General features: G+C 41.8%; 1 protein-coding gene across 2 annotated transcripts in view; it reads right to left on the bottom strand.

The window, feature by feature from the left end:
• Window positions 1–1,551: 1,551 nt before the first annotated feature.
• The window catches only part of CRISPLD2 (cysteine rich secretory protein LCCL domain containing 2), a 62,308-nt gene continuing 49,917 nt past the window's right edge, over window positions 1,552–13,942 (bottom strand). For both annotated transcript variants that reach the window (XM_056525485.1, XM_056525486.1), the window contains exons 9-15: window positions 12,146–12,212; window positions 10,287–10,417; window positions 10,163–10,206; window positions 9,847–9,919; window positions 9,621–9,696; window positions 4,454–4,587; window positions 1,552–3,365 (exon numbers count right to left, since the gene is read on the bottom strand). In XM_056525485.1, the coding sequence (XP_056381460.1) occupies window positions 3,311–3,365; window positions 4,454–4,587; window positions 9,621–9,696; window positions 9,847–9,919; window positions 10,163–10,206; window positions 10,287–10,417; window positions 12,146–12,212 (580 nt within the window). In that variant the 3' untranslated portion in view covers window positions 1,552–3,310. The remainder of the gene's footprint in view (window positions 3,366–4,453; window positions 4,588–9,620; window positions 9,697–9,846; window positions 9,920–10,162; window positions 10,207–10,286; window positions 10,418–12,145; window positions 12,213–13,942) is intronic.

The following is a 13,942-nucleotide window of genomic DNA, read 5'->3' as shown; positions in this document are numbered from 1 at the left end:
GACTTGGTTAATCAAATCCCCAGTCATGTTCAAAGGCTCCTCAAAGGAGTCAAACATTGTCTTTACGAGTAGGCTGCCTTCAAAACATGACGGCAACAACCTGTATATACTCCAGAGCTGCACTCACCATTCTGGAGATATAGAGGGACATTTATCAATGTTTGCTTATGTATTCTTTTTTTTAGTAGTTTTTTCCTTACTTTTTTTTGGCTTATGTGTGACGTATTTATCAACTGCTTTCAGCCTGTTGATAATTTTCTTTCACGTAAGCAATTTTTCCTTTTTTACTTTGGTAGTAGCTTTTTCTGCTCCATGTTTGAGCTGGAGTAAATTTAGTCAATTTTTAACGCTGTTGCGACTTTTTTTTGCGCAGTTGCGACTTTCGCAGTTAATAAATACCTGACTACCCGTAGTCCATTTTAAAATTATTACTACATAGTTAATTTTTGAAAAACTTGCTTTTCTCGCTTTCCAGTCAAAATGTCGCACAAAAAATCGCGTAGTCGCAGTTGCGACAATTTTGCGACAATTATAGTAAAGAAAACCTGACTAAACCCGTTGATAAATGTCCATAATTGTGACTCACTTGTTTATGGAGATTCTATAAAAACTATTAAATTGGCTCAGTTGTGAAATGAATGTGAGCTGAATACATTCTAAAGAACTTGTCTGGGTGACCTTCATTTGGGTCCATGTAGCCACAATAAGCTGTATTATCTATATTTAGGATTCTCCCTCACTTAGCAGTGAGTACCATGAGAAGAAACCATGCAGCTTCAAGATATAATAATGGGTGGGCAGGCGGAAGATTGTAAGTTATGTGCTGCCTTTCAACTTATAGGGAACCTGTCACCAGTTATATGCTGCCCAAACCACGATCAGCATAAAAGTGGTGCAGGACACTATGATTTACCCTTTGATGCTTGGGCGTCTCAGTGTAATCATAGTTTAAAATGCCGCCAGGACCAGAGTAAGTAGTCACACTGGTCCTGGTCACGGTGGCTGCTCCCTGCCTGGCAGATTTGAGTAGCTTGTCTTTCATTAGCAGTTATTAGTTACCTGGGTCCCAACAGCAATTTTAAACTATGATTACTTGGGCATAATACCCCTGACTGGTGATGCCTGCACCAGTTTTATACTGTCCACACTTAAAGGGGTACTACCGTGCTGACAACTTATCCCCTATCCGCCGCTGGGGACCCCTGCGATCTCGCACGTAGCACCCCGCTCTCATCAGGCCCCGGAGCGAACATCCGCTCCGGGTCTGATGACGGGGCCGGTGATCGTGACGTCACAGCTCCGCCCCCGCGTGATGTCACGCTCTGCCCCTCAATGCAAGTCTATGGCAGGGGGCGAGACAGCTGTCTCGCCCCCTGCCATAGACTCACATTGAGGGGGCGGAGCGTGTCGTCATATGGGGGCGGAGCCGTGACGTCACAATACTCCAGCCCTGTGATCGGCAGTCATCAGACCCGGAGCGATGTTCGCTCCAGGGCCTGATGACAGCGGGGTGCTACGTGCGAGATCGCGGGGGTCCCCAGCAGCGGGACCCTGCGTGATCAGGTAACTTATCCCCTATCCTTTAGATAGGGGATAAGTTGTCAACACGATAGTACCCCTTTAAAGGGAGGCTTCAGTCAACAAAAGGGGAGGAATTTATTTTACCATATACGAAATTTCCTTGTGTACAAAAGTCACAAATTTATGTGCAAGCTTTATTATACACAAAAAAGTAACGAATTATTATAATTTTTATTTTTTTCAAATTTTTCCGCTCATGACACTTTTCCAAAAATTGAGCACTTGGTAGGGTGTGGCTTCATGTAGCCCGACATATGTACTGTAGTGTACAATAGAATATAGCTGACATCTACACCATCTCACAGGTGTAGATTTGAGTTCAAGCCAAAGATTCCAAACCATGCCGTGGTTGGTGGTCAAGTATGTAACATTTGCATGATATTCATTTAAAGGGCAGGTGTCCAATCTTCTGTAAATAAAATTTTATTTTGTACCAGGGAAAATTCTACAACTTTCTTAAACTATAGTCCATGTTTATCAATGCTTGATGTGCCAGTTTTGGTCACAAACTACACAAATCACGGTGCACACTAATTTTGTGCAAAACCTTTTACACCAAACTCAACAGAAATTGATAATAACATGGAAGAGTGGGTGTGATCACTATGTGGGTATAGTGTGAATGTTTAAGACACACTTATTCATTTAAAATACAGAAAATTGAGAATTTTGTTGTCAAAAATCAAAGCCTGCTCATAGCAAGAGCCTTTTAATAAATTTGGCACGATTTTATTTTAAAGGAGTGGGGTGTGCAATGCCCTTATAAATATATATTTTTTTTTTTCAATTCATCATTACTTTCAGGATCTTTGCTAGCTGTCAGTGAATGGAAGCATTCTTATACATATGTAATATCTATCTATCTCTGCACACAAGTTTATTACAAAGTGGCAGATCATCTTATTATACAGCGATTATGCTCTTTAACTGGTCAGATCTACTGAGTCAGACTTTGGGGTCACTGTCTTCATAATAGAGACCCAATGCTTAAATATTTCTCAGTAGGGATGAGGGTCTGTCTGTGTCTATAAGATCACTGTAGAGATGGGTGATTCCTATGTACATACACTTGATATCCATGTCATGGATGCAGGCAGGTGCTGCCACACACCAACTACCATGAGCTGTAAAGTATTAACCCTGTGCAGTCCGTTCATCAGACAATTGTTTAGGTGTGGGTGAGGGGGGGAAGGGGTCCTCCTGATGTTATCCATAGCACATACAGAGAAAAGAATACACAAAGATGAATATTATCCCAAATATAAAATAACAAGGCGCCAGCACTGCTGTATAGAAAATCATCCAAATAATATATAAAATAAAATACAAAAGGTAAATATATACAATACTGGGAGGCGAAATGGTACCACCATGCCCAACCAGCCTCCACCCCCAATGCATCCAACCCAAAAAAAATTTTTTTACTAAATTCCATAAGAATTTTTGTTGTCTTATCAGTGACCCTACATGCCAGAGGAAATGGTGATGCCTCTATCACCTCTGAGATATCAGAGGGTCTTCACTAGACACACACTTCTTCCCCTGGAGTGACAACCATTTCTGTAGTGCAGATGAGTCCAGGTCTGGAGGCAGTCACCATATAAACCCTCAGAGTCTAGAGATATCATTTATGAGATAGATGGTGGGTGTCCCGATTCCATAAAGCAGGCAAGATAGGGTATCTTTGGACTCCTCAATGTTTATAAACATCCCGCCATAGGTTTTCTTATTATTGCTTCACAGCAAAAATGCGGAAAGCTTTACCTTCTTTACGGTTCTTAATGCTGGAACACAAAAGAAAAGTAGTCAGAATGTTGTAAAGATTTAAGCTTGTTTAAATGGGCACTGTCAGATTCAAAAACGGTTTGTATATTGTACATCTTAACAAAACATTAACCTTTCAAATATACTTCATAAAAAAAATAATATCCCTTTTTTATAGAAATCATTGCATGTAAAAAAAGACCACTAAGGGTCCCCATAACATCCCGTCTGGCCACAGCATCATCTTTGTCCCAGCTGAAGCACAAGCTGGGAAAAAGTCCAGTAAGTGACAGTGGGTCTAGCACAGCACAGCAGACTCAAGGAGGAAGTGAATGCATGGTGAGTGAGGGCTCAGTGCTCGACTCAGACACACCCCTTCCAGAGCAGTGGATATCAAAATGAGTGAGCAGCAGATCAGAGAGATTTGTGAGCCAAATACAAAAGCCAGATTCATAAAAAGACATGTAAAGCATCTGCATGACCTAGTGAGTATTATACAGAAGCATTATTTTTTTCTGAAATATGACAGGTACACGTTTGGGCTTACCCCCTTTCCCCCCAAGCCTCCTCACAAAGGTAGCAGTGTTATCCTTAGCTTCCTGGAAGCATTAAGTATAGGCAGCACATTTATGTGCCATTCAAGGCCACTAAATAGCTGGATGACAACCCTGTAATAGCCATCGGTGGTAGTCATCTAGGGTCTGTTACCTGTATAGGAAGCCAAATAACTCCAGGGCTTGGCTCTATAGTAATCATATGCTGTGGAGAGGGCTGTTCTGCTAGTATACGGACTACTCCCATATAAATGGACCAGGGCCTCCATCTCCCTTTCTCTCACAGGCAACACAATGTTAATCTTATGTTGATAAATTGCTGGATTATGTCTAAATTTATGCCTAAAATCTAGAAATGAGCACAATACTGAAAGCTGCTTTGAAAGGAATAAGAATCATCAATGTGAGAAAGCAAAAAATAGAGGATCTGAGGATGCACTCCCTGTAATATCCCATGAGTGGCCAGAGATCTTATAAAAGTGCTAGAGGGAACATATGTACACAAGACTGCACAGACCTCTAAGCCCTCAGGACAAGTCCCATGATGTTGTTACCTTTCTGAGTGGATCCCATTTTTGTTGGAGCCGAAATAATGATTTTTCTTGTCTACAGGCATCACATCCACATATCCTCCAGACTCATCTTTAATGACACCTGCATGTACAGCCGTCCGACAAATGCTAGATGTCTGGAAGAGAAGATGGTGGCACTGGTCAAGAGACTTCTAACAGAGGAGATGTCTCAGCTCTACAAAACTGACTGCTAAGAAGTTGTTGGAGCCCTACCCTGTACTGACATCACATATCAGTATTATACGAAAACTGGGATCAACCATGATATGACACAGCCCCGCCCCCATTACTGACATCACTGGATATAATTACATTGTGATCAGACATGAGATCCACACCCCTTATACTACAGTCACATCTATTCCATCTATTACTGCTGACAACCATCCTCTATATCGTGTCTGAGAGGTTGTCACAGCCCCGCCCCCATTACTGACATCACTGGATATAATTACATTGTGATCAGACATGAGATCCACACCCCTTATACTACAGTCACATCTATTCCATCTATTACTGCTGACAACCATCCTCTATATCATGTCTGAGAGGTTGTCACAGCCCCGCCCCCATTACTGACATCACTGGATATAATTACATTGTGATCAGACATGAGACCACACATCTTATACTACAGTCACATCTATTCCATCTATTACTGCTGACAATCATCCTCTATATCATGTCTGAGAGGTTGTCACAGCCCCGCCCCCATTACTGACATCACTGGATATAATTACATTGTGATCAGACATGAGATCCACACCCCTTATACTACAGTCACATCTATTCCATCTATTACTGCTGACAACCATCCTCTATATCATGTCTGAGAGGTTGTCACAGCCCCGCCCCCATTACTGACATCACTGGATATAATTACATTGTGATCAGACATGAGACCACACATCTTATACTACAGTCACATCTATTCCATCTATTACTGCTGACAACCATCTATATCATGTCTGAGAGGTTGTCACAGCCCCGCCCCCATTACTGACATCACTGGATATAATTACATTGTGATCAGACATGAGATCCACACACCTTATACTACAGTCACATCTACATGGTGGGCCATTTATATGGATACACCTTAATAAAATGGGAATGGTTGGTGATATTAACTTCCTTTTTGTTGCACATTAGTATATGTGAGGGGGGAAACTTTTCAAGATGGGTGGTGACCATGGCGGCCATTTTGAAGTTAGCCATTTTGAATCCAACTTTTGTTTTTTCAATAGGAAGAGGGTCATGTGACACATCAAACTTATTGGGAATTTCACAAGAAAAACAATGATGTGCTTGGTTTTAACTTAACTTTATTCTTTCATGAGTTATTTACAAGTTTCTGACCACTTATAAAATGTGTTCAATGTGCTGCCCATTGTGTTGGATTGTCAATGCAACCCTCTTCTCCTACTCTTCACACACTTATAGCAACACCGCAGGAGAAATTCTACCACAGACTTCCAGTATCCGTAGTTTCAGGTGCTGCAAAATGGGCAAAACAAAAATTGGAACAGGACCCTCAGTTTACGCAGAAGATTTTGTTCAGTGATGAGGCAAACTTTATGTGAATGGTGAAGTTAACAAACAAAACCTCCGCTATTGGTCTGACACTAACCCACATTGGATAGATCCCTCCAAGACTGTTGGAACACAAAAATTGATGGTATGCTGTGGTATATGGGGTACAAAGATAGTTGGGGCCATTCTTCATCAATGGAAACCTCAAGGCCACTGGATATGCGAAATTGCTACATGATGATGTGTTTCCCTCTTTATGCACTGAAGCTGGCACGTTCCCTGAGTTTTTCTAGCAATATGGTGCACCACCACATTATGGGTGTCAGGTCTGAGCATCCCTAGATGAACAATATCCTGGAAAGTGGATTGGTCATCGTGGGCCAGTTGAATGGCCCCCAAGGTCTCCCGATCTGACCCCCTTAGACTTTTATCTTTGGGGTCATCTGAAGACAATTGTCTATGCTGTGAAGATACGAGATGTGCAGCACCTGAAACTACGGATACTGGAAGCCTGTGCTAGCATTTCTCCTGCGGTATTGCTATCAGTGTGTGAAGAGTGGGAGAAGAGGGTTGCATTGACAATCCAACACAATGGGCAGCACATTGAACACATTTTATAAGTGGTCAGAAACTTGTAAATAACTAATGAAAGAATAAAGTTACGTTAAAACCAAGCACATCATTGTTTTTCTTGTGAAATTCCCAATAAGTTTGATGTGTCACATGACCCTCTTCCTATTGAAAAAACAAAAGTTGGATTCAAAATGTCCGACTTCAAAATGGCTGCCATAGTCAACACCCATCTTGAAAAGTTTCCCCCCTCACATATGCTAATGTGCCACAAACAAGAAGTTAATATCACCAACCATTCCCATTTTATTAAGGTGTATCCATATAAATGGCCCACCCTGTATTCCATCTATTATTGCTGACAACCATCCTCTACATTGCGACTGACAAGTTGTCACAGACCCACCCCCATTTCCTGTACTTGTATACGGTCCTGACTTGTAACAATCTATGTATTTTTCTCCTTCACATGTATATTAATAGTTCTGCAGGTAGCATCTTTCAGGTGCTAGATGTTTTTGCTCAGTAAACTTGTCATCATGCCAGCACCTGCAAAGTTTGATCTAGAACCTTACGCAACGTTTATTTCAGATATCTGCTGGCAGATTCAGTGCGGTGAATTGGCAGAAGTTTCATGTCCATACAAGGACACAGTCAGAGCTGGCAGCGGTATTAGGAACCATTCTGTGGCCGCTCTAAATCTGACTTCTTGTGCTGGGACGAAAATTTTTCTACACGGTTCACAGGGGAAGCGTCTGCCCTGCAATGTATCAGTCCAAATGCTATAGCTCTTCTGATCACTTGGGAGAGGACTGCATGTTGACGTCTCACTATACTGAGGGTTTATTACAATATACAGTGGTCTCTCAAGTTACAATATTAGTTGGTTCCAGGACGACCATTGTATGTTGAAACCATTGTATGTTGAGACCATAACTCTATGGAAACCTGGTAATTGGTTCTAAAGGCCCAAAATGTCATCCGAAAAATAGGAAAAAGTGAGGATTAAAGAAAAATAAGTAGATAACTAATATAGATAAAGCAATTCCTTACATATAAAAGTAAGAAAGATCTGCTGGGAGCTGTATATCCCTGTCTAGGTCAGTGTTTCCCAAGCAGGGAGCCTCCAGCTGTTGCAAAACTACAACTCCCAGCATGCCCGGACAGCCAAAGGCTGTCCGGCCATGCTGGGAGTTGTAGTTTTGCAACAGCTCAGGGCACCCTGCTTGGGAATCACTGGTCTATGTAGAGGACAGGAGCTTCTTCAGGGTCCTGTACAGAACACAGTGTCCTAAAAAAGTAACATGGAGTCACCCTCACCTGGTGTCCAAAGGAGCAGGTAACCCTGGTACAGGTAAAGAGTACAGAACATGTAATACCTCCCTGTACTGTAGGGGGCGCTACCAGACATCAGTCAGTGCATACGCTTCAGTAATACAGGTGTTTTACCAGTGAAATGCCCATTCTGATTAGTCAGTTCTTCCAGCTATTGATATGTTTTGCAGATCTGTACTGTCCGTAGCATTGTATGTTGAGTCTGGTTTCAACTTACAATGGTCCAGAAAAGACCATTGTATGTTGAAACTATTGTATGTTGAGGCCATTGTAAGTTGAGGCATCACTGTACAGGTAAAATGTACCTCTTACCAGTCCAGGCTGTATACCTCACAGAGGACTGCCTAGACTGGATACAACTAGAAAAAAATAAAACCTCAGCTGTGAGAAGGTTTCAGTCAGAACAGGTTTTTGGATTTTAATAGAAACAAATGTTTCCATTCCTTGACAGCAAGTATAGACCATGACAATGATGGCAAATAACAAACAGAACTTTTCATTAGACAGGCATTAAGCTTCATTTACATAGGATTGGCCCTTTATGGTAAACGTTCCCTACTAATGGCTTGTGACCCCCATTATTGAACTCATGCACTAAAATAATGGACATCTGGTTGAGGTTTTCAGGTGACAACTCCCTGTAGACGTTGTCTTTGTTTACGCTGTAACGTTTCCATGAACTTGTGATATATCCCTGGAAAGCTGCTAATAAGAACAAGATTTCCTCATATTTGCTTCTTCACTTGGTTGTAAGAAGCCAAATCACATGACCACAACATGTGCTACAGATCCTTAAGATGTTTCTTATGGTTAGCATTCTGCTTACTGAGGTTACTGCTAAAAGAAAATCAGTGTGGCAACATTACTGCATACTCAACTCACATCTACTGAATAAGGCTGGGTTCACATCACGTTTTTCCCCATATGGGAGCGCATACGGCAGGGGGAGCTAAAAACTTGCGCTGCCGTATGTAATTCATTTCAATGAGCTGACCGGAGTGAAGCGGTCGGCTCATTTTTCCCCGCATGCGGTTTTCTACCGGACCTAAAACCGTAGTCAACCACCGCATACGGAGAAAAATTAGCCGACCGCTTCACTCCGGTCGGCTCATTGAAATGAATTCCATACTGGACCGCATATGGCAGCACACGTTTTTAGCTCCCCCCCCCCTGCCGTATGCGCTCCCATATGGGGAAAAACGTGATGTGAACCCAGCCTAACTCTTACATGTAAGTCCAATGGATTTCAGGCTGACCCAGTGTCACTGATCCTGAGTTCTTCCAGAGCTGTATTCACAATGCAGTTGGTCGTTTTCCAGAGTGGGCATTGCACCCAGATCTTCTGGAAGATCCCTGCTCATCATAATATACTGCAAGGAACAGAATGTTTTTCAGGGACAGGACTTACTTTACTATAGTCCATATAGACCCGGACACAGAGAATAAGAGTGGACGTGTTACTGCCGTAGGGACAATTTACTAATTGATGTGATTCAATGAGAGGGAAGAGGTTCTGAATAATCTGTTTATGTAGTCTGGCTGTGACATGTTAAGAATTTCACCCTCCTTCCCAGCCCAGTAGACGTAGTACAGTCTTGGCATCGCCCATCCACAGGAATCCAACATTAGCTATAATATTTCATCTCTAAGTTCTGCACAATGTTAACTGCATTATACTAGAATCTGATCAATAAGCTTAGAGATGACTTACATCTGCGTAAATATTCGAGCCAATGACTGGAGCCCAATGCGAAGGTTCATTTTTACAATGGCTGGGGCAGGAAAACCTGTGGAGCAAAATTAACTGTCAATTTTGGACACAAAAGTCTCAACCACTTCACAGGCATACCCCTCCCTTGTAGGCCACTATTTGTTTTGTTACTGATTTCATACATGGGTCAGTCTTGCCACACTTCATGCTTCTCTCCTAGATTTACCTGGGGCAGTGTTTTGCTGGCTTCTCAAAAGGACAGATCTCGGCTACTGTTGAGTAACAATCAATTGTCTGTACTGAGGGAGAAGATGAGAAAACAGATATTACATATATATATATATATATATATATATATATATATATATACACCTATAGATACCACTTTACCCCAAATATATCCTTTACATACATCCCCATTAAATTCCCAGACACCTATTATATATACCCCCTGATGTTTACTCTCATATACCTTCCCATGCGCCTCATATAGTGCCCCCCCCCCAATACATATTATATAGACTTCAGTTCTTGACACTTACCTGTAACTTTTGACACCATGAAAGAATTTCCAGGTTTAAATTTACTGAAAGAAATAAAACAATTGTCAGTTTGTGAAATTGTAAAAATCCACAATAGAACTAGAGAGAAAATGTTACACCTTACCTCAGTGACTGCACCCCGTTCCTGGTGGACTTGACAAAGAACTGAAGTTGTCCTTTACGGGTTATGTCCACCAGTCCGCCATTACTATCGATGACCCCATAATGTATGGCTGCTCTGCACAAGCTGGACATCTATAGGAATGCAAATGTAACCAGTTATACCAGAATAAGTGAACAGTAAGCAATTGAAGAAAATTAGGGAAGCGGACAACTTATTCACAACATTTCCAGAAACAACTGAGGACAGCAAGTAAAGTAGCTTACTTCACCTAAGAGAACTAGTCCTCAATACTCCCCCCATGCCGGCTTGCTTAAAAATCTACACCCGTGATCTCGTAGGCCTCCAGCTGTTTTCCCAGGTCTTCAGCACTATAAGGTTCTATTCAATTCCTTGAGAAGAAATTGCTCTCTATATGGCCAGCCTAACCTCTCTATTACAACTGCAGTTGCTTCTGGTAGTATGCTGCCCTCTAATATATAGATCTCTATATGGCCAGCCTGACCTCTCTATTACAACTGCAGTTGCTTCTGGTAGTATGCTGCCCTCTAATATATAGATCTCTATATGGCCAGCCTGACCTCTCTATTACAACTGCAGTTGCTTCTGGTAGTATGCTGCCCTCTAAGATATAGCTCTCTATATGGCCAGCCTGACCTCTCTATTACAACTGCAGTTGCTTCTGGTAGTATGCTGCCCTCTAATATATAGATCTCTATATGGCCAGCCTGACCTCTCTCTTACAACTGCAGTTGATTCTGGTAGTATGCTGCCCTGTAAGATATAGCTCTCTATATGGCCAGCCTGACCTCTCTATTACAACTGCAGTTCCTTCTGGTAGTATGCTGCCCTGTAAGATATAGCTCTCTATATGGCCAGCCTGACCTCTCTATTACAACTGCAGTTGCTTCTGGTAGTATGCTGCCCTGTAAGATATAGCTCTCTATATGGCCAGCCTGACCTCTCTATTACAACTGCAGTTGCTTCTGGTAGTATGCTGCCCTCTAAGATATGGCTCTATATATGGCCAGCCTGACCTCTCTATTACAACTGCAGTTGCTTCTGGTAGTATGCTGCCCTCTAAGATATAGCTCTCTATATGGCCAGCCTGACCTCTCTATTACAACTGCAGTTGCTTCTGGTAGTATGCTGCCCTCTAATATATAGATCTCTATATGGCCAGCCTGACCTCTCTATTACAACTGCAGTTGTTTCTGGTAGTATGCTGCCCTCTAAGATATAGCTCTCTATATGGCCAGCCTGACCTCTCTATTACAACTGCAGTTGCTTCTGGTATTTTGCTGCCATTTAATCATTAGAGGAAAGCATACTAGCAGAAACAACTGCAGTTGTAATAGTGAGGTCAGGCTGGCCATAGAGAGAGCTATATCTACTCAACAGAACCTTACTGTGCTGAAGACCCAAGAAAACAGTGGTACGGGATCGCGGGTGTAGATTTTAAGGCAGGCCGGCATGGGGTGGGGGGAACATTGAGGACTAGCTCTCCTTGGTGAAGTAAGTTACTTTACTCGCTGTCCTAAGGTGTTTCTTTGTGGAAATATTGTGAATGAGTTGTCCGCTCCCCTAATTTTCTTCTATTATTAACAGTTTGGATATCAGGTGGGACATGATCCATTTGAATGGAGTGCAGCAGACATAGGAGTCCATTCATGTAGTTATATGCCCTTTGAAATCTTATGGGGACATTACCAGGATATGTGAGCAAAAAAAGGGTTTCCCTTGCGAAAAGGACTAGTTCTAATACTGGGCAAAGGTTAGATCTGCACTGTCTATGGGGTAAGTAGTGACTGACAGAAGCTGTCCAGCCTTCCTACATAATATCATCTCTATAAGATACTTACACTGTCATAGAACAGGGTCCCAAAGATCTTGGCCTTCTTATTTACACAGCCAGCCGGACAGAAATACCTAGAATTAAAGAAAACATTAGCAATGAATTTCAGCATATATTAAAGATAGACTATAGATTACTGTAGAGTAGATGTTAATAAATAATTGTAAGTTATACTATATGATTGAAATCATATGGAGAGCACTGCTTCTATGCATTATATTCTCATCATAATTCTTTAAACATTTGCCTTGTTAAAATAGTACAATAGGATTGAGGAAATCTTCACTTAGGGTCTATTCACACGTTCAGTATCCTGTGCATATTTGATGCACAGGATTTTTTGCTGCAGATTTCAATGTAAACTAGATGACTGAACACATGAAATATGTGCAGGATACTGTAGGAGTGAATACACACATGCGTATCTTCAGCAGAGTTTACTGCCCATTGAAGTCAATGGGCAGCAAAGTCTGCAGTAGCAAATCTGCAGCAGTTCTGCATCAGCTGCAGAAAATATGCAGCAAAAATGTGCAGCAGATCCTGTGCGTGTGAACGTAAATCTCTGGTTATGCCTGTAACATTCACAGGACTAAAGTCATTGTTCTTCAGTATTTTGGACTTGTTGCATTGGTTTTGTGATAAAATACCTATGAAAAAAGAGTGGTGCAGTTTCCCACAGCAACCAATCAGACGGCTTATTTCATTTTTATAATAAGGACTCTGAAAAATGAAAAAAATGAAAGAAGCACTGCTCCACTTTTTTCCTCTACACAGGTTTTGATAAATCCCCTCCATAGTATTAGGTTATCTCCCTCGACATCTTGGATCTGAAGAGGTAAAAGCATCTTAACTCATTAGGTTAAGCCTCTATCATAACACCACTGGGACCTTTAGGTGGAGTTCACATTGCGAATTCCGAGGGAATACATTGCTGTCCCCGTAGATGGCAATGTATTTCACGCGGATTCCGCCAAAAGTATGAGCAAGACCATTCTGGTGTCAGAAGCAGCGGAAGTTCTGCCGCTGAAATTCTGTAGAGAGCACTGAGCAGTGAAATCCCATTGAAAGCAATAGGATTGTGATGCACCAGAAATTGCGAGCAGAAATTCTGTGGTGTGAACCCAACCTTATACTTCAGAAGACCATGAACAGTTACTACAAAATAACTGTCTGTAGATCCCCATGAAGTGATAATCTATATGTAGACAACCAGGGAGGATCTTGATGATAAAGTTACTAGAGCCTCCACATATACAAATAATAGCTTTTGCCCGCGGCTTCGCTCGCGTTAAATTTAGGGTAACATAGATCCACTTTTTACGATCTATGGGCATCGTAAAAAGTCTACGGGCATCCAAACAACCCAAATTCTTTCAGCTTTGATCGCCGCATCTAAAGAGTTAATGCCGGACATCTGCCGGAACGGTGATGTCGGGCATTAGCCACAGGTCCTGGCTGCTGATAGCAGATGGGACCGTGCGGGTATGATGCGAGCTCAGCTCTTGAGCTCTTTTCATAACCCTCCCGTGCCGCAGTGCCAGGTATACAAAATTTTAACTCCCGTTTCACCCCTTCAGGAGTGGAATTTTAGAAATTGTTAAAACACGTGTTTCTTTATCTCTAATTGTTAGCCTAAAAATAAAGTTTCATGCTTCTAGCTTCAAAAATGACAGACTTCCATACAAACTTTCAACCCCCTTTTTCATCCCCTTAAGGGTTGAATTTCGAAAAATCCTTTCTTATTCCTTGTCTACGTCTTAAAAATACCTGTGAAAAAATTCAGGTTTCTAGGTCCAATTCAGGT

The sequence above is a fragment of the Hyla sarda genome, chromosome 6, assembly GCF_029499605.1.
Source record: "Hyla sarda isolate aHylSar1 chromosome 6, aHylSar1.hap1, whole genome shotgun sequence".
NCBI classification, from domain to species: domain Eukaryota; kingdom Metazoa; phylum Chordata; class Amphibia; order Anura; family Hylidae; genus Hyla; species Hyla sarda.
The sequence above is the reverse complement of the archived record's forward strand: the minus strand, read 5'-3'. Positions and strand labels throughout refer to the sequence as shown.